The sequence below is a fragment of the Triplophysa dalaica genome, chromosome 13 (genome assembly GCF_015846415.1).
Source record: "Triplophysa dalaica isolate WHDGS20190420 chromosome 13, ASM1584641v1, whole genome shotgun sequence".
Classification (NCBI taxonomy): domain Eukaryota; kingdom Metazoa; phylum Chordata; class Actinopteri; order Cypriniformes; family Nemacheilidae; genus Triplophysa; species Triplophysa dalaica.
The window spans coordinates 9,450,984-9,473,117 of NC_079554.1; the positions used below are offsets into that span (position 1 = coordinate 9,450,984).

The 22,134-nt window shown below is 38.3% G+C and overlaps 1 protein-coding gene across 1 annotated transcript; it reads left to right on the plus strand.

The window, feature by feature from the left end:
- Positions 1–562: 562 nt before the first annotated feature.
- pinx1 (PIN2 (TERF1) interacting telomerase inhibitor 1) lies at positions 563–21,858 on the plus strand. Its single transcript, XM_056765127.1, has 7 exons — positions 563–678; positions 1,053–1,162; positions 1,614–1,706; positions 1,791–1,872; positions 2,352–2,441; positions 8,455–8,540; positions 21,077–21,858. Exons 1-7 carry the CDS (start codon positions 660–662, stop codon positions 21,662–21,664), a joined length of 1,068 nt encoding a protein of 355 aa, XP_056621105.1. The 5' UTR covers positions 563–659; the 3' UTR covers positions 21,665–21,858.
- The last annotated feature ends 276 nt before the right edge of the window (positions 21,859–22,134 follow it).

Here is a 22,134-nt window from a genome sequence, read left to right on the forward strand (position 1 = left end):
TGTGCACGACGTATTATAAATCACTTATTGAAAGACTAGGTCTTATCACAACGTCCTTACAAAACAGTTAATGCTCAAGGTGAGGCCTGCACTCAAGCTCAGGACGTGGATAGAACGGGAGAGAGAGAGAGAGAGAGAGAGAGAGAGAGAGAGAGAGAGAGAGAGAGACCTATAATGTCAAAAACGTTTTTGTAAAAGTTTAGTATGTAATGAAACAATATTAAAGAATATTTTTTCCACCAGTTGCTATTATGCTATTAGTGTTATGACATAAAAGCCACCACTCTATTTAGAAAATAAGTATTTACATGGTTCCACAATAATTGTAACCATGTAACAATTGTTAATATTATGTCAATTATTAGTATATATTATTATTACTAGTAGTTTGCATTTTTACTTAAGTATTTTGTGAAGTACACATACGCCATCTGCTGTTACAAAACAAACACATCCCAAAGAGTTTTGCAAATCCCCTTATTTACGTCAAAAAAAACTATTTTACATGAATTGTTTTTTATATTTTCAATAAAATGTTGTTATTTTTATAAAGAACACCTTTGAAATTTTTGTAACATTATACTGTCACGTTAATTTTAATCAGGCACAAAAGGACAGTCGTACTTCCCTTTTCTCCATGTGTTCAAGGACCCCTTAAGATGTCCATGCTTGCCGAACGTAAGTTTACAATTTAAAGTGTATTTTTAAGACACATTTATATATTTCCTTATAGAGAAGGTTTTATAAAACATTGGGGATTTGATTTTTTTGAAACCATTAATAGTCAATATCTGTCGTAGGGTTCTTGTATGAACTGCTTAGCATGGTTGCTAACATGCTGCCATCAAGGGATTTAAATATCAAGAGGAATTGTTTAGTTTCTTGACTGTTTTTAATTCTACTCTTTTATTTATTTATATCGTACTTTATTGAGACAATACACTTATGATGTGCTACAAAAACTTAACATTAAAATGAAAGCGTTATCAGTGCAGGCCTGTAATTACATGAGTTGAATACAAATGAATTTGTGTTACTTCATATTTCTTCAGCTCGTCGTAAACAGAAGTGGTCTGTGGACCCCAGGAACAGTGCATGGAGTAACGATGAGTCGAAATTTGGGCAGAAGATGCTGGAACGCATGGGGTGGTCCAAAGGAAAGGTAACAGACGGAAGTCTGAAACGCATTGTCTCTTTCCTAGACAAAAACATACCCACATATGCAATCTAGTTAGGAAGAGTCTGCAAATGGTGACGACCATTTATTTGGGAAACGGTTCATGTTGTGCCAGTGACTGCCATAGTGACAGAAAATTGGTACCTAGTGGAAGCCCTTACTACTAATTTCTAAGGATGGACTTGAATCTTAGTCTTTAACAGATATAAAACACAATAATTTCAGATAATTTATTATATTATTTATTTTTGAACTGCCATTTAGTTTTGCTAGCTATTTGGGTTCATGTATTACAATCAATCATTTATTCAGTTTCCGTAATTGGCAATAACTAAATGTAACTAAAGGCGTTACTTACCATTTAAGAAAAGTGAAAGTCTTGTTAGTGTCATTTTAATATTTGATGTGTCCTGTCTGTTTTTTTTTTGCCTGGCAGGGTCTTGGCAAAAGTCAACAGGGGTCTACAGAACACATAAAGGTTAAAGTTAAAAACAACACCCAGGGTTTGGGCACTTCAATTAGCAATGAGGTGAGGAACCAATCATATTTCTTTCTGATCTACTGTATTTTTTTAGGGTTATCTATCCTCAAATTATGGTGTTTGTGTTTCCAGGACAACTGGATTGCACATCAGGATGACTTTGACCAGCTCCTAGCTGATCTTAACAGCTGTCATGGACAGAACAACACTGAAAGTAAGACTTCCTTATGGCATAAAGTATTCACATATTGTTTCAGATATTAAAATAACTATGGCCTGATTGCAGCTTTTAAACGTTTAAATTCGTATAATGAGCACTTGGTGGTGCTGTAGCGACATTTATGGTGGAATGACATGAAACTTGCTCTCTAGTCATTGTTGTTGAATGGGATTAGTGGTGTTTATGTTTTAGTTGTCCATAATAAAACTTGACTATGAAACATGTTTTACCAGAGTGCACTGTTTTTAATATAAATACATAATTTAGAACGGCATGAACTGAAATGTCTTGTGTAGTTGCTAACTGCATTATATTATTTGACATTTAATCACTCTGATGCTGCTGTGTGTGCTACGCTGCAAGTGTAAAGAAATTAATACATCATAATTATGAGTTCATTATTATGGTTATTATTGTGCAATGTTTTTTTTTGCAAAATAACTTCTTATTTTCATGTCATTGTGTACTTTCAGAGCCCACAGAAGAACAATCCCAGAATTTCAGTTTGGAAGAAAAATCCAAGACGTCCAAAAAAAGGGTCCATTACATGAAATTCACCAAGGGTGAGTTCACAGTGTTCTTTCTTGAGAATCCGCCACTGTGCTACAGACTGGCATTGTTAGATAACCATACTCAAGAATAATAAAAAAAGTATTTAATAATAAGTTCTGACAACTCTACATATTATATGTTGGCCTATATTTTTCATCATCATATTGATTCTCACAAAATCTTGTTTAAAAAAAAAAAAAAAACATACAGTGCACTTAGACAAATTGGCACACGTTATTGTAATAATAATTTCAGCAGAGAAAACAATACAATAAAAAAAAAATTGATATAAAGATGATCATTTTTTGTTATCTAATTATCTGTTTTAACATTAAAATCTTAACTGTCAAAAAGTAAATTTTATCAAAATAAGTGTAGTGGTGTTTTTTTGTTTAATTTTAAAAGCACTTGTAAAGCATACATTTATTTTTTTCTACTCGAGTATTTTTAAATTTCCTTTATAAATGAACTCCCGGTTGGTCCTGGTCCATAACTTCCTGTGTTCAGTAACTGAACGTTGTATGCTTTGGCATATGTACCAGCAGCTCATGGGTCACTGCTGCAGTAGATCAACTTGATAAAAACGTTCGGTCAGCTTAACCAGGAGTCTTAGCTGCCCCAACAACAGGGAGTCACTCGCAAAGCAAGCTTTTGGCTTGTTTGTCGACCTGAACAAATATCCCGCTACACCAAAGGGCTCCTGAGTTTGATCTGACAGTTCTTGAATAATTTCAGTGTAAATTATGTTGTATATCGCCCTTTCTTTCCCAGCATGGAAATCAGTGCAACCTGATGTTTGTTGGGAAAGCTATTAGGCCTCAAGTCTTCAGTCTGACTGTTGATGATATTTTAGATTGTTAATTTTCCATGTTGGTTGTTTATAAAAATGCCAGGAATGTGGGGAAAAAGCCCTTCGTCTCTTATCACCTGAGAGGACAGCATAGCATACCGTTCCTAAGCTCGACTTCCTGTTTCCTGTGAGGAGCACAGGCAAATGCATTTACTTCTCAAAATGGCTTCACTCAGCACCCGATGTGTTCAAGAGATAACACAGCATCCAAAACAATGTTGTTGTCGTCTGTCTTCTCTTTTTTTATTCTAAACCTTTAACCACAAGAAATGTAATTCTTGCTGCGTACGGGTGCATGGATGTGTCTAGTGTCCAGACCTATGCAAAATCTCACCGCCACCTCTTTGGTAATTGGACAACCTCATTAACCCATGTCAGTGACCTCCGCTCAACTATGATTGGTTTTATGTTGCCCTCTGTCTCAATAAATCACTTTTTATGTCTTCCTGGGTTGAAAAAGCATCACTCAAGCTTATCAATGGAAGATGGATTTTTCTGCTTGTGGTTTGATTGACATGACACGTAAAAACTTGATGCTTTAGATCATCAAGTGTTTAAAAAAAAAGCTAAAATCATTTTTATTTTTATTAATTGTAATTGTGAATTCTCGGAAGACTCTGTGCTACTTTAACATTTGATCTATGTAATGTGATCCAAAGTCTGACTAATCTTCTGAAGGCTTACGTTGCCGCGTCTGAAAATGGAACTAAGCCGAGTAACCGTCTTGAAAATATGTCAAACATGACATTAGTTGTTACAACTGGTAATGTACTTGCGCTTTGTTGTCATGCCAGTTGACTGGTTGTCGTTTCATCAAGATTCCGCCCATGTCCCCTGGGGCAGCTTTGTTGATTGGATCACCTTTTGCTGATATTAGGTGCTCTGACCAAAAGCCTCACCTTTTTGTACGTTTCCTGAGTAAGCCCCACCGAAGCCTGTAATGGATTTAGCAGTTTTTAATGTTTAAACGTTTTTTTTTACCGAGTAAGCTTGACAGCTACATCTCTCAATAGGAAAGTTTATGCTTGGAGATCATTTTCATTTTGGGCAAACTATGTCATCATTTACTCACCCCCAAGTTGTTTCAAGTCTGTATAAATGTATTTGTTCTGTTGAACACACAGAAAGATATTTGGAAGAATGTTTGCAATTTTCACTTCTGAGATCATTTATTACCATAGTAATAGTAGAACACAAAATGGGATATTTATAACAGCAAACAGTTCTGGGGCACTTTGAACTACCATTTAAATTTTTTCTACTATCGTACTCAATGATGTCAAAGAACATTCCTCCATATATATTAGTGTTCAACAGAAGAAAAAATGTATACAGGTTTGGAACCACTTGAGGGTGAGTAAATGATGACAGAATTTTCACATTTGGTTGAACTATCCTATTATAGGACACAAAAGAACGTTGGTAATCCAACAATAATTGCTCCCATTGTATGTTTTTCGTTTTGTTTTCCACAGGTGACATAAATTACATGAGGGTGAATAAATTACAGAAATGTTTAGGCGAACTATCCTTTTAAATGTTTTAAATTAGTTTTGTAGCCTATAGAAGAAAATGGTAATAATAACAAATTAATTAGAAGTCCAGCAAGTACCCAACATGCATTGAAACTCTTAAATGCATTGAGGGAAATAATTATTTGATCCCCTTTTTTAGTGTGCCTGCTTACAAAGTAATGAAGGGTCTATAATTTTTATGGTAGGTTTGTTTTAACTGATTGAAACCGAATATCAACCAAAAAATGGGGGGGAAATTATGTAAAGGTTATACATTTATTTGCAGTATTTTATCCCCAACCAACAATAATTCTGGCTCCACAGATTGGTTATGTGCCCATATGGACCACAGATTAGTCCTTTCACTTTAAGAAAGTACTCCTAAATCAGCTTGTTATGTATATAAAAGATGCCTGTCAAGAGATGCCTGTATCTTCCATTTCAACCTCTCTACTACCATGTTCAAGACCAAATAGGTTTCAAAGGATGTCAGGAACAAGTTTGTAGAACAGGCAACAGACAGAACCTTGGTGAGAAAACAACTGTTGGTGCGATTATTTGGAAATGGAAGAAATACAAAATAACTATCAATTGGTTTTGGTCTGAAGCTCCATACAAGATTTCCCACTTAAAATGACACTAAATGTCTTTATTTACTGCCTAAATGCAGTCTTACGCAAATATGCCGGGAACTTAAAATCCCCCTCAATCAGTCATGTTGAATTAACTTGTTTATATTAAGTAAACTCAATGATATTGCGTTCTACTCAACAATGTTTTGTTGACCAGTCAAACACTTGTTAAGTAAAGCTGACATATCTACATTTTTTTGAGTGTACTTTTGGACAGGGCTCTTTTTACATCAGAGATATATATATATATATGTATATATTTATTTATTTTATAGGTCAGACCAAATTGTTAGTATTCTAAAATATGTATAGTACTAACTGGAAGGAAAAGTATGTGTATCCTAAATGAATATTTTTGGACTACACAAGACGGCAGTAAGGGTTAGGTGAGGCAACTTATTTCCAAGATTGATGGTTTGAAAACCAAGAGAAAGGCACCAGCGTCTCCGATGCCCATCTTAGGCACAAGCAGTGTAAACCAGTAACCCAGATTTAATTTGCTGCCCATTTATCAACTGGTCCAGTATTTTTTTGATATGTGTTGAACTGCAAGCACTTCATCATGTGTGTGCCTGAATGGGTCAAGCTGTTTTACAGATTGTTGAATAATTAACCTGATTTCTTTTGAGAGACAAAACTAGCACTATAATATTTGATTTCTATTTCCTGCTTTGACTGTTAAAAGGACATCTCCATTTACAGATCTGACTGATTTGTCACTTTTTGTTCTTGCTAACCGAAAAGCTTAGAAGTTATCCAGGTGTCTTGTGAGGTAGTCAGTTAGAATTTCACCTGTCAGCTTAGCAAGTCGATCTGAGAAAGCTGCTGTGATTGGTAATCTGGTTTGGCCAGAGTTTCGTCACATTCGTTGCCATCTTGATGGTGACCTTGCGGTGTTTCATAACCACTTGTTCATAAGCAATGACCGTCAATTTTGAACAGGCTGGTGTTTACAGGTCTGTAGCGCTTGTATTTACAGCCACTGTTGGCAGGGATGTAGTCAAGTCCACCTATGTCAAGTTCAAGTCCAGGACTAGTCGAGACCAAGTCAAGTGACAGACAGAGACAGATAAAAGAATCCTCTTCAAATATCAAGACCACATACTTTATTTGTAATGATCAAATTAGGTCATTTTATTTACTATAGGTATAGAAATTTCACAAGCGTCATATAAAGCCTAAGTGCAACTTCCGATTTTGTCTTTTTATTACAGTGTTACAATCACATTCTGGGCTTCCAATGGAAAATGTTTCCATTCCCTGCTTGTTGACTTGTCAGTAATACCTTCATTGAATCAACAGTATTTTCTTTAGTTGGGTTCTTGTTTCTTGTGCTTCAATGTTTGAAAACGTGGGTTTTCATTGTTTGTTTTAAGTGTGCAAAAATACAATTGTTAAGGCATAGCATCTTAGTATTGTGAACCAGAACACTCAAATCAGTCATATAGCATAATTTAATTTAGTATGATTTTTACAGCTTGACACCAAACACAAAATGTAACTTATTCAAAGAGGAAAGAGAATTAACTTAATGAAAGTCAAAAGTCCAACTATAGCAAACATAAATGCTTCCTCAATGGTTTTGTTTCAAAGGAGAACGTACTCGGTCGAGACCAACTAGATCATTTAGGGAGTCCAATGACCGAGACAAGTCCGAGTTCAGATACCAACGAGTGCAAGACAAATCCGAGACCACATAAAAACGTCTTGAGTCCGGACTCGAGTACTACAGCTCTTCAAATGTAAAATTAAAGATCATTCGTGGGCTCCACTTGATGTCCACAGTGATCAGTGAAAAACTTGTGCACCCCGGCCTTTTGTTTTGACTGCCTACAGGATACTTTAGTTACTTGAAGGCAAGGTCTCTCCTTTGAAAGCCACGTTGAAAAAGACCCTAGAGCAATAAATAAGCGAGCGTTATCAGGAGCCGTTCTGAGGAAGAGGATGCAGCTGGACGAACAGGACTTGAGGCAGAGGCGGGCGCCCAGGCGCTCCTGGAGCCTTTGAGCTGCTGGAAAACGGGAGGTGTGAGGCGGGGCCGCCCATGTACCGTTTGTTTTTCCTCGGCCGTTTCATCCCTGCATCCACGCAACTTACCCTCTGTTACCTCTCAACCTTTTCTCTCGGCAGGAGTTCAAAACCATCCCGGGACCTCTGTGTGTTTAAATCAATAATTTTACCTAGTTTCATGGCGCTAGAAAAATATTAGTCGCGACCGGAAGTGATTCCTTTTCATCCTTACAAAGTTTGCGAAACGCTAAACAAACACGCATCCCATTTTATATGGAAACGTTTGTTGTGCAGCAGGCGATATCGACGAATGTCTTATACATGTATTGGGAATATTTTTTTTGGACTCCGTAGTCCGCAGATAACACGGTGTAACAAATGTTTGTTTCGCCTGACCTTTTTATAGTTCTTGTGCAATTCTGTGGTGCTAAGTATTGTGGTAAAATGTATTATTATGTAGCATCAATGTTTTGTTGTATATTAAGCTGAAGTGATTTTTGAGTTTATATCATTAATTACGATATATATAATTCTAGAAATGTCTGTAGCACAGGGAAGGTTGGATGAAGGGTTGATGGGTGACTATGTCTCGACCTTGGTTAATGAGGCCCGTATTAGTCATAAAAAACAAAATCGATCAATTGTACAGTACTAAAGATTGGAACGACTTATTTTTAGTAACTTCTATGTTAAACTACTGTTTGGTGCTCAATGTTATGCCAGTACCTTGTAATTTCTGCTTATAAGTAATAATACCGAAATGTATAAATTTGTGAAAATAATTGTTAGTTTTTTTTGTCAGGGCTGTTGATGGTAAAAAGAAAATGTAACTTGATTTTCGTATTTAGCATGTTAAACTTAATAAAGAAACCGTAAAAAATTGAAATGCAACACAAAATGTGTTACATTGTGTAATGAAGTACATGTCAGATCTGTAATATGTGTTTGTATAAATGTTCTATTGTGCTGTGTAATGTCAGATCTATAAAAAGTTCTATGTTTTTAACCTTTCTTACAGGAAAGGACCTATCCAACCGCAGTGAAACTGACCTGGCTTGTATTTTTGGGAAAAGATCGAAACGCAAAGCAAACGTCAAAGATGAGGTAAGCAGTGTGACCATCTCTGTTGGTGTGGTATTGCACTGATATATTCTTAACGCTTAAAGTGAATGGGGTGAGTTACCAACTTTTTACAAAATATCTTCTTTTGTGTTCCTCGGAAGAATGTCATACAGGGTTGAAATGACAAGAGGGTGAGTAAATAATGACAGAATTTTTACCAAATATTATTGTTATCATTTACTCACCCTTTGAGTTGTTCCAAATCTGTATACATTTCTTAGTTCTGATGCGCACAGAGAAAGATATTTAGAAGAATGCTTGTAACCAGACAGATTTTTCCCACGTTAACTACCACAGTAGTTGAGAATAAAAATGAGAATAAAACTATGACATGTGAAAAGCCGCTCACTGGTTACCCCTACACCATACATGTAAGCCATCCGCTGTGCTCACCGCTGACCTCTGATGTCACGTGACCGGCATGCGGCATCCTGATAATCAGCCGTGTCATAGCATGCAGTCTGACTCCACACGAGTCACTGTAGGCTGGGATATCGTGTAAATCCCCTTAACAGATTTGTACCCTCTCTGCGCCTTCACCCTATAGTGAGCCACCACTGCGGTCAGATCAGGTTGTGTATTTCTGATGGTGTGCCAGTGGGCACGATCAAAGTACATTTATCCTCCATCATCCTACCGGGTGCAGGAAGCAGTGAAGTCAGTCAAAAACAGAATTGCCCATGATCCCCTGAAACCTTAGAGACTTGGTTTTGAAGTTTTGGGGGATTATTTAGGAGTTTTTGGCTTACCTGGCTCAAATAGTTGTTAGCAGCTTTCACACCATTTGAAGGTGGTTCCACCAGCCCATGTTTTGTGTGAATGTTTAAGTTTGCAGCAGAGCTACACGGTTCTGGATATATTGAGAATCACGATCCTTTTGTTCCAAATAGAGATTGCGATACTTTTATAATTCTAAAAGATGACTAGAAGTAACAAATTATTTACTTCATTTAGAGGTTCTGAATGGTTACATCTATTTAGGTATGTAATATGTAGGACTGTGCTTAAAAATTATTACATATTTCATTGTTAACCTACAGTAAGTATAGTGAGATACTTTAAATAACATAATGAAAAGCTCTAATTTCGCAGCTTCTCTTTTAGCGTAAATACAGTGATAAGTGCCACACACTATCATGATGTGTTTTTACCGTAATGATGGATTTAGGCTGCGTTCAGATTATTGCTGCAAGTAGCCAGTGGGCGTTCCCACTAGTGGTTGCCTGACCGACGACATCCAATAGGAAGATGGTATAGCTAACATGATCAGTGGGTGTCGCTTCTGATAATCGCTCTTTATTTGTATGAAGTTGAAGATTTCTCAACTTTGTCGCTTTGCTCGACACGCCCATCCGGTCGCCGATTGGCGACCACTTGTGACTGCTATTGTCGCCGGAAGTCCCCAGCTCTCCATTGAAATGAACGGGATTGTGTTCGCTTTGTCACTTGTAATGTGAACGCTGTAATTCTGTGATCATTTGACACATGATGAATGATTGTGTGTGGATGAAAATACTTTTTTGTGATGTCGTTACATGCATACCTAATGATGAAAATGCTTTTTCTACTTCTGCGGCAGCGCTAGCACAGTTTGAAGCGTTATTATTTTAGTCGGATGTGTAAGTTAAGAGACACACGAGAACCGTTGATTTTAATGAGATCGTGTGGGTGTTTGAAACAGATTCACAACCTTTTAACAGTTAAACGTGCAGCTTTAGTTTGCGCTCCTTCTGAATTTGGCAAATATTATTTCTACACCTAGTAATTTGTGTTTAAGAATGTTTAAAGGGACTGTTCATCCAAAAATTCTGACTTCATTTTCTCACGCTGAAGATGTCTTTGTTCTGATGCAAACACAGAGAAAGATATTTGGAAGAATGCTTTATATATTTGGAAGAAACCACACAGTTCTTGGCACAAAAATTGTGCCAAGCCACCATTGACTAGGAGTAATTGCTTTATCATTTTTTGTTTATCTCAAATGAAGATATTTAGAAAAATGTAAACGGGTTTAGGGCACTTTTAAATACCATTGTAATTTATGCTGCTATGATAGTTAGTGATGCCACATATTTTTTGCCACATATTTGTCTCTGTGTTCATCAGGAAATACATTTATACAGATTTGGAGCAACTCCACAGTGAGTAAATGATCACAGGATTTTCATTTTCCCATTAACTCAGTTTTTCATGCCCTAAAAGCAATAAAAACGCAAAAGAAACTAGCCATGACTGGTGCTATTGTAATTTATGTATGAAACGGTTATGCTTGGCAATACGTTGTGAAGTGTTTGGAGAATCGACACAGCACTACCTTTATAAAAACTGTAATTATATTTTCCAGTTCACTGTGTGTTTGACTACAAACACATCAAACAGAAACTTGCACAGATGTGTCTCTTCATGAATAGGTTATTTTTTGTGTGTGTGTTTTGGTTTTAGTGATCTAGTTGCTAAGCGCCACTGTGTATGACATTGCACATAAATGAGCTAAAAGATATTGTCAGAATTTGTGCTACATGCTGATGGGCTATGGTGTAAAATAAATGAAAGAAATGAATCCTCTTAAAATGCGAGAGAGTTTATGAACATTATTAAAATTATTCTGATGTCTTAGTTCCAGTTCTAGAACGTATAATGAAGAAATATTTTTAAGTCTTTATCATCAGTTATATAAGATAGTTCTCATTGTACTTTAGCACAACTGTAAGATTTTGTGTATATATATATATATGTTAGTGGCCTTTGTTAACCAGTGTACCTGGCCTACTTATGACAATTTTTGCCTCTGTTGTTTGTGACATAGCAGTTCCATTTACAGCTAACGTACGTGCTGCGGGTCTGAAGCCCTGAATCTTTAGCCCTGCTGAACAACCCATTTACAGAAAAGCAGCCCCAACACAATAGCAGCGCTTCATGCTTTGCTTAAAATTGGAACTGCCAGCAGCGTGTTATTTTTTATTTTTTTCTTCTGCTAATCGTTTTGTTGCAGTTTGTTATTGTCCTGCTCTGGAGGGACTTCATTGACCGGATTGAAAACCAATCTGAACAGGCTCACAATGGCATCCCAGGAGGCCGTGCGACGCAGGGCTGGTGGCAAGCCCTGTATAAGAGGGGCATTTAGGCCTGCATAGGAAGGCAGTGAGGGGGTGTTTGTTTGTGTGTGTATTGTGTGTCTGCGATATAGGCAATGGAAGACTTTTTTTTACTTGGTTCATAGGTGCATCCTGGGTTCATGACAACATTATGCCTAACGTCTGACTGACATTGAATGGCTAAAACTTTAGTCTAAGGCTTTCAAGGCGTCGTTATGCCCATTCCATATATATCCGTGCCCTAACTAGTCTAGTGTGATGTTAGTTGGTGACATCAAAGATTGTGTCATTGTCAAATCATAATTGTGGTAAGTGGCAATCTCAGAGGCCGGGTGGTTGGGTCCGCTGCGCTGTCTTGGCCGACCCCTCTCTCTCGCTCTCTCTCTCTCTCTCCCCCACCTCTTTCACCAGGGGTTTTCCTTCTTTCTCTCAGAGTTTCCTGCTAGTCCCTTATCTCCTGTCACAGTGTTCTCTGACACACACATGAACAGGAGGGGTTTCAAGACACCCCTTCCCAGCAGACGTCTCATTACCTTGATTTAAAGTGCTGTTATGGAAAGTATGCGTGTGGTTTTTGTTTTGTAACGTTTTGAGCTGTGAATTTAGATTTTGGATGTCTCACACTGTTGTTGTCTTTAAAGATCGTCGCTATTTATTGTTTTGTTGAATGACCATTGCCTTTAAATGGACATGTCAAGTTTTGTCATCACATCCCACAAGCTGTTATTTTATGCAAGGATGCAGTTTGTGTAAAGACCCTGAAGAAACATGAACGGGAGATGACCCAAAATCAGCCTCAAACTGACTTAAACTCAACTAGTTTAAATGATTCCCTTTCGAACATGCAGACTTTTTGCACACGCATTTTGGAATCACACTTGTTTAATTGTTTCAAAATGTAGAAACAAAATGGAAAGGTGTCCAAATTGTTTAATCTTTCTCTGTCATAGTCTGTTATTATTTCCTATTTGGTTGCACACACGGAGTTTGAAAGATTATGATGGACATTATAATGATTGTCTTGGCGGTGTCCAAGCAGATCACCGCCTAGAGGTCAGCCTGTCATCCATCACCTCCTTTCACTCTTCATACAGACTGTGGGAACATCGGAGTGGCTGGAAGTGTGATGTCTGTGATCAGCGTTTGCAGATGTATTTCGCAACAGCTCCTTCCTCGTGCCGTGTTTGAACTTTTAGTATACTTAGCTTTCAGTATTTATTCTTGATGTCTCATTTCTTTTTCTGCCTATCTCTCTCGTTGGCTCGTTCTCTTCTCGTGGGCCTTAGTTAGGCTGTAGGGTAGTAGTCATGAGAGGAGTGGGTGTGATTTATCTCCCTCGGCCCCACGTAGCCCCCTCCACTGTGGCAGGCCCAAAGGAAAGAGCCGAGTTTGCTCGAACGTGGCTCGGTTTGCGAGGCCCCAGCATTAGCTGAAATAAACCCTCCTGCTGCTGGTGAAAAATGTCCTGTGATTGGCTAATTAATCAGTCAAAAGGGGAGCGTCGCGGCCTGTGACTTGAGGGACCCGAGCAGGCGACCGCTGAGGGCCCGCTGATAAATGGATTCCCGCCTGCTTCATACATCAGTGAAACTTAGTCATTTTTTACCACTGCTCTTTGCGTCAATGGTGGATCGCCAAGGCCTATGCGTATATATTTGGTGTGTGGAACGTTTCAAACAATTGTTTGATGTGCTCTGCCCACTTAGATTCTTCCATAAATATTGCCTATTCAGCATAATGTGCACATCAGGTGTTTTGTTTCAATATCGTGCCCCAGATTTTCAATTTGAAAGTGCAACCGTTTTTTGCTTTCATGCTATTCATTTACTTTTCAAGTTGTGCCCGTTATTTGTTATGATTGTTTTTATTTATTTCTCTCTATATTTGTATTAGTGCATTAATGGAATTTAGCCTTGCTAAAAGTTTGGTGCGAAAATGCATCTAAAAATATTTAACCTTCATTTTAGAATTAAGTTTCGATTCATCATTTTGGTAAAACTATTTATTTGCCTTAGCTGCGGTGTTAAAAGGGGTCTAACTAATGTCCTTTTGATTCATATTTTTGTTCTTTCTCGTGCTTAAGAGGACAGTTCACCCAAAAATAAAAATTTGTTTACTCACCCTCATGTCATGCCAGATCTGTATAACTTTCACAAAAAGACTTTAAAGGAGTAGTTCACTTCAAATTTTGCCCCATTGATTTTCTTTAGTAGGAAGTAGGATGACTATGGAAAGTCAATGGGGGCCCAAAATAAGATATTTTGAAGAATGTTGGTAACATTGGACAAGCAATGTCTGAAACGTTGTATGAACAAAACCACTTAATTTCCTGATTGATTTCTCAACGCATAGCCGTATAAAGGTTTTTAATGAGATGAGGGTGAATTAATATTTTTGGGTGAACTATTCTTTTCAGTATTCAATACTGTCCGATTCCGTTTTGATTTGTTAGGATAGGACGGTTTATATTCAGTCAACCAACATACAGTCTTTGTTAAAACAGGAATGTAGATTGTGGATTTCTATACTAAAGCATCGAGACCGTTTGGCTCGTTGGTCGTCTCCCTGGTTCCTGTCGGGCATCTCCTCTCGCTGTGATTCCAGGGGTTGGCGTGACCCCCCGTGCCCTCTCCCACTCCCACATGGGCTCGAACACAAAGCTTCCGACTAGAGGGTGGTACCTGTAGCTGTTCTGATTCAGCCCACGCCCGTCTTCATGAAAGATTGCTGGCCACTTGACTCGCCCGTTCCCCCAACGCCACCACCTCATCAAATCAGAAAGAGAGCCTCCACCATTTGGCAGATGAGGTGAATGGGGCGAGAGGCAGCCCCATCATTGGTCACATGGGAGACGGAAAGTGGGCGGGGCTCAGTGGACTGAAATGCTGCTGATGATGCGAAAACTGAGCTTCAGATATGCCAGCAGACCAATGACAATTCTATAGCAGAATCACATAGTTTCATAAAAACATTAATTAACATTGTTTTTGTATTTCAAGTTTATTACATCATAAGGTCCACAAAGCTTATTTAAGACTGTTATGACCAGCCGAGATTTGCTTGGTCCGGACCAGACTGCAGTGCAAACTGGCACGTTGCGACCATGTGGTCCAGCATGTTTGACTTCAACTAATGCAGTAACCAACGCCTTTGCTCCGGCGTTCAAAGACATGTTTGTTTTTAAGCCGGGCTGCACTAATATGTTCTCGGATAACATCTAATTGCCTCAAACAAAAGCACAGCCTCTCTCGTGCTGTTGACAGGTTGCGTTGCTGCCGAAACAGAATAATAACGAATGGCCCTGAAATGACTGCTCGCTACATACCCTCTGGCAACTGGCTTCATGCCCATACCAGCCGGTTGACATGTACAAATTAGTGCGAAAATAAATACGGTATTAACAAAAATGGGTAACTGAAATGGCCAACCTCCGCGGTCATTATTGGCTAGGCAGGACTGCCCCGGCATGGTGATTACAGTAAGAATAGAGGAAACTAACTGCCTGATGCTCTTAAGAGCCGCCGCCACCACTGTTTTCATAGGCCCGGCTTGCATTTAATCACCGCTGGTTTAATCTAATAAATCACAGCAGGGCAGAGAATAAATGGTGCGTCCTCCATCTTAGGGATGACACATCGGCTCCTCGGAGGGCATGGAGAGGCAAGCACTTTACATTGTAAAGCAAGCATAGTTTAGTGATGATGTCCTATGCAAAGCGTTGTCGCCATTTGTTACTCGTGATAAGTAATGAAGTCTAGGCTTGGTAGAGAGATCTGCATCACTGCTACCGTTTGCGTTCCTTGTAGGTCTTTGTTATTCAGATAGCTCTTCATTTTCCACTCTTCAGTGTAATTGATGTTTTTTCCCACGTGAATTCCTTTGTTCCAGTATATACATTTCTTATGGCATGCTGTGTATATTTTATCTCATGACTATGACCAAAACTTTGTAGCAAGTCAATAATAATAATTATAATAAGGAAAATCATAGTAAATATATATGGACATACTAAATATACCAAACATTACATATTTTCCAAGTCCGATTTACTGCCTAATCATAATAATAATAATAATAATCTAATAATAATTGACAATAATAATAAATAAAAACATATACTAATATGTGTAAATGGATCCATGGCAGTAAATGTATATCTTTTATAGGTATTGTTAATACAAACATGCTACTGCATTTTATGTCCAGCAAACCAGTGTAACTTTTTTCATTGCAAAATTACACATTTTGCAGAATAGTCCAAGTTTTTCTTCTCTATGCAGTCAAAGTGAACGAGGACCAATAACAGTTTTTGAAAAACAATAGTAATATAGGTTTGTGGGTATATGACGTTTTTTTTCCACTGTCTGTTAGTTCTCTGTTCTCTGTTAGTTTTGCTCAAAATTTACTAAAATTGTTGTACCCTCCCAACCAAAGACAATAGTGCTGAACATAACTAATCAAGTTCTGGCATGTTTTTGGTCCGCTTGCTTTGTCTCATTACATTATGATCAAGTAATGACTATTACGATACATGTTAAAATACTCATTAAACCATGCTAAGCAGCGTATTGCGTGGGTGCCACCTGTTTCGCTGTCCGCCCACATGAATGGTATGAAGGATGGTGCGGCGGGTCCTTTCTCCTCATCAGGGAGAGACAGCTGGGTAGTCTGGGTCTCGATCCATAAGCCCAGGCCACCACCAAATTTATAATAGTGGCAGGACAATGAAAACGCACTCGCACAATCAGCCCTCTTCCCAATATCGTCTCAATAATGTTTATCGGTCTGTGAGCGTAATGGAATGGTATATTTCGTTTAGAATATAGTTTACCTTGGGAAACCTCAAAGGAGCAAATATTGTCAATGCTTCCAGCCCTAAATATTGGGGAATAAAAATAACAATAAAAAAACATTGTTTTTTAGATTTTCTTTCCCTGATTGATCCGTAAACTTTAGCGTTGGTGTTGTTTTCTGCAGTTGAAGACCGGGTTAAAGACGTCTAAGATAAGCCCAACTGAAGTTATTTGGAGATCTGATAAGTGTCTGAGAAAGATCAGATTTAAGTACAGCAATGCAGAAATATGAGATGAAAGAAGATTTTAAGTGTCTTTCAAAACAGGTGAAACATTTATAAGCCTGGGTTGTCTTTACCTTGTATTTTTTAGTAGGAGGTCAAATTGACTTTGCTTACCCTGCTTGTCAAGTATATAAACATCATTAAAAGATTAGTTCACTATCAAAATGAAAATTCTGTCATCATTTACACGCCCTCTTGTCATTTCAAACCCGTACGGCTTTCTTTCTTCTGCAGAACACAAAAAATGAACATCACACCCCCCCAGTTCGCCTCTATTGTAACCAATGCAAGTGAATGGGGGACCGGTTAAAAAACATTCTTCAAAATATCTTCTTTTGTGTGCTGCAGAAGAAAGAAAGTCATATAGATTTGAAATGAGAAGAGGGTGACTAAATGATGACAGAATTTTCATTTTACAGGTGAACTGCTCCTTTCATGAATACATTTTTGACTCCATTTATATCCTCGGTTGGGATTAATGTTCACGTATTGCAAAAACATTCAGACTAGAAATAATAATAACTTTATATATATAGCACTGTGTTATTGTACCATATTGCAGTATTTAATCCCCGGACACTACAAGTTCTCATTGCTGAAGCAGCATTTGCGATGTTAAACAAGCCCAGTCAGAGCGCCGGGTCTCTCTGCAGGAGAAATTTAACTTTTGCGTTATAAATTAGGGACCGTCTGACATAAAACAGAGTGGGACAAATTAGTTGCGCTTTTCAGCAGCAAATTCCAGTGTCGTCACGATCCGTTTTCTCTGTGTTTGTAAAACACACTCAAAGGCATTTCGATGACATTTTTTTCGTCTGTGCAGACTGTCTGCTGCGGTGTGTTGGCGTCAGCGCCGATGTCTTATTCCTCAGTTTCCTCAGCGCTGCCTTTTGAATACCCCCTCCCAATCCCAGGTCCAACCCTAAACCCCCCCAGCTCAAACCGCCCATGCCTGGGGAGAGCGGTGCAGGAAGGAGCCCGTAGCTGCTGCTGCAGGGCCCTTATCTGAACGCTGCACACAGTTCAGGGAACGCATCCTCTTCCTGGGGCCTCCCATCTGCCAGGAGGAGAGCGAGCAGGAATGGAGAAGAGAGGCAGGAGAGAGTTCAGGACTCGTGCGTTCCCGTACACGTTTACGCCCTCGTAAACACAGTCACGTAGCCTGGAATTTGTTTGTGCACGCATGGATGCGGCTGCATGCGTGTGGTATAAGCTGATCCATGCTCAGCACTGTTGAGGGATTGCTTCTAGCAGCGTTTCTCTCGGCACATTAGAGAGATAAGGCTAATGGAGGTCCCCAGGCGGCGAGATATCGCAGTACACACACTATCATCACCTCTCTGATGAAGAGGATTTCCCCACTCACTCCATCCCTCTTCTTATGCTCTCTTACTCTTTTTCTCCAGAGAGTCATTTCACAGTTCACTCCAAAACGCCCCCCAGTCGTTTCTCTGAACGAACGACTCTTACAGTTCCTCAGACCTGAAGGAAAGCCGAATTCTGCCGAACCATTTTTTGAGGGAAAAAGCATACATGTGCAGTCCTGAAGATCTTGGGATTTTTTCCTCCAGGCATCTTTCAAATTTTAAGAGTCGTCTTGTGACCACTTGTAGCCACAGCGATCAACAGGATGAATTGAAATTACTGGTATCTTTTGGCATGCCCAGTAGTGTTGGGTATCGCAAGATGGTTTCCGCTTCCAGTTCTGCATAATGATTCCCGATTCCATTTATTTTACCTTTATTGAATGTAGTGTTGGTGTAAGGTTGAAATGGTAGTCCATCAATCACACATACTTCAGTTGATGTTTTTCACACTATCAATAACATTTCGCTTTAGGAATAAGCTGGTTCGTCAAATAGTCCACTTGACACACGCTCATATCCCTAAATTAATAAAAAAAAAAAAAACATTGTCTGTGGAGTGCATGTTTAGTCATGGGAAACAATGCGTATAGTTATTAAAGAGACAGCGTGGCATTTCTGTTTTGCGACACTCATTACTGAATACGGCGGCACAATTCTGCTCTTAGTGTTAAGAGACACATTGCACCAGAACTGATTTCAGGATTGCAATTTATCAATTGCTCACGGTTCCGGTTCTTTAATAGAATAACAGAACTCGTTTTGGATAAGAACTCTGTTCCCAAACCTAATGCCTAGGAAAGTTTACAAGCATTGCTGCATATATTGCAGCCTTGTTCCCTCTTCATTCCATGATTTCCATTATTCCTCACTTTAAATTTCTCTGTAAAATGAATCTGTTGTAGTTTGTTTTTTTAATCAATAATGACTTTAAAATCACAATATTAAATAAAAGACGTAACTTTGATTTAAAGAACGATGGAATGTTTTTAACAAGAAGTCTTAACATGCATTTTATTCTGAGCCTGTACATAACTTTTGCAACCTGTGTATATTTTATAGAAAATGAACCCAAACACCAGTTTTTTCCTTCGCTTTAGTCCCCCGATGCATCTTTTGAAAAATGCCGTTTTCACCAGCGTTGAAGGCGTAATGTAGAGCAGCAGCGTGGTTTAGCGCAGGTATTCTTCACCGCAAATCATTATGCATTGAGGAGGCCATTAGCACAATGAAGATGAATGAGAGGGAGAGGTGCTGTGATATAGCATCGCAGGACGACGCTTTAATCTAAAGCGCTCCTCTGTGGTCTTTCAACGTAGTCATTGTGTCTTGCAATGCTGTGGCCTGCTATGATTAAGCTGTACGTTGTGTAGAAGCTTCTTTCTCTCTCTTGAGGCTTGTAATAACCGTCGCTCTTTGGCTTGCACGAGCAGTGACAGTAACTCATCAGGCGAGTTTTTCAGGACTTTGCAGTGGAATTCACCCGTTTACGCTTCAGCTTGGCTGACACGGCCATCTTTTTAAATCTGGTGTTTGTTTCCAGTTTAATAGGTTTAGTGGCTTATGAAAACAAACTATATTATAAAAAATATTTGTAGTACATAAAAATACTTTGATCTGATGGATTATTTTTCTGTTTCTTTTTCCATCAATTTCACTTAAAAAGTTGGTGCTTTTGTGGTTTTAAACACTTTATTTGTGTTAAGTTTTACGTAGAAGTATTTTGTAAATGTCTCTTACATGATTAGCAGTTAATACCTCCCACGTTGTTTCATGATGTCATTAGATACTTCGGACAAGTCCCGGCACGACAGGATGTTGATTGACATCTACCGTTCAAGTATTTCATTACAAACACATCTAGGGAGGAGCTCTGTGTGGGTGTGTGCATGATGCTTGTAAAAGGAGTTGCTTGGCCTGTTTGTTTCTAACTTTGTTCATATCTATATATTTCGGATATGCTTTTATACATAGAGCATTCAATGTGTCCATTTAGTTTTTTTAGCTTGTGTGTTTTCTGGGTTTTAAACCCTGACCTAGGGCTGTCCCAATTATTAAATCATTATCTCATCGCAATTAATTATTTCAGATAACAGCAATTATTGTGAATCCTTTGAAAACAAGGGTGATCTGCAGTATCTGCTGCATTTTACATCCACTGTCCTTGATCTGGACTCAATGTTACAATGAAATGACATTTTTCCTTCATTTGTATTGTCATATTATTTTTCTGTATTGATTTGTATTGTTCCCAGACTTGCTACATCTACTCAACAATACCTTTTTAGGGTTTAGTGCTTAAGACAGTCTTCTCTGTTAAGGTCACGCATAACACTTCTGTACAGCATCTTTATGTGGATGCGAACACATCTCTAGAGCTGCTCTGAGAGTTTACTCCCTTTGCACTTCATTTAGAGGAAAGCTACTGTCAAACGTTCATTAAAAAGATCTTTGTGACAACCCGTCAAAATAAAATTCCAGTTAAGTTTGTTTAATTATGTGGGTGTGTCATAGTTAATTTATGACACACACAAATAATTAAACAATAGTATTATATATTATTAATTTATTTAGTAAAAGTACTAGTAAAATAGAAAAATCTTAAATTTAAGGAAGTGTAAAACAAACAAAAGAAAACTGAAAATGCACTGGAGGTGTATGTAACATAGTTTGCAAGGCCATATTTTTTATAGATTCTTTTCCTTAAGGTTCAAAAATACTGTAGTATCTAGGTGTCTTACTATAGTTACTTTAGTACTAAGCAAATGTCAGTTAATGCTATAGTATAAAAAAAGAGTTTTTATGATGGCAAAAATATTACTATTGTATCGTAAAAAAAGGAAAAGACAGAATCCAGAAAATAATGATGGAAAAAAATCAATTTGGGAACAAATAAAAGGATTTCATAGGGCCCTAATACAGCCTAAATTAGACAAATAAATCCCAAATGTCTCATATTTGCCCTTTTTTCCTCTTATTTAGGGAAGCAGTGGACCTGACTCTCAGGAAGAGAGGGAGAATGAAAACGACACCGAAAATAACCCCAACCTAGAAGCACAAGAAAACACAGTGACAAGCACATTGACCATGCAAGAGTACTTTGCCCAGCGCATGGCCCACCTCAAGAGAGCTCAGGTGGGAGATTCCTCTGCAGCATCTACACCTGGGGTCACCAGGAATGCACCATCTTCACCTGCCTCCACAGAGGACTCCACAAACACAAGCGATATGGAACAATCCAAAAAGAAGAAAAAGAAAAGGAAGCAGGAGAGTAGAGATGACACAGACGAGAAGGAAGATGTTGCATTGACCTTAGTAACAGAAAAGGGCATCGAAGAGTCGAGGCGATCGAAGAAAAAACAAAAGAAGAGCAAACGAAGGGAGTCCAGCACCCCTGCAGTAATGAACGGTGTCACCGAGGAAGAGGCTTCGATTCCAGAGAAGACTCAAAAAACATCTCCAGAGATTCAGACAGAGAACACTGATGAACATCTGGTGGTAGAAAATGTAGATTCAGAAGTTTCAGCTAAAAAGAAAAAGAAGACACGAAAGCAGGAGCAGAAGGAGTGACTTCGTAAAATATGATGAAATTAAAGAAAAACTATTGAAATAATTTTCTAGAACTCATTACTCTCAACTTTTTGATATCTGAATCATTTTAATATTGAGATCACCAAAATGAACCCATGAATTGACATTTCATTGTTGGTTTGTATCTCTATATTTAAACTACGTGACAAAACAAAATAAAAAAGTAAACCATATGTGTACATCAGTGTATTTATTTATGCAAAAAAGAAACACTTGAGTTGAGAAAATAAATAAACAGAAATGAATAAACGTTAGTTCCGAAATATTGGAGAATAAATATGCCTAATTATCAGTTATGTATTTATTCCCCTGTGTCACTTGGAATTGCGATTCAGTCAATTCCTTGTTCTGTCATTCCAATTGCTTGTGTCCCGTGGGAGGTGTGGCCAATTCAATTACAATCCCCCTTTTTCAAGAAATTACCTTTTTTAAACCTTGAATTTTATTAA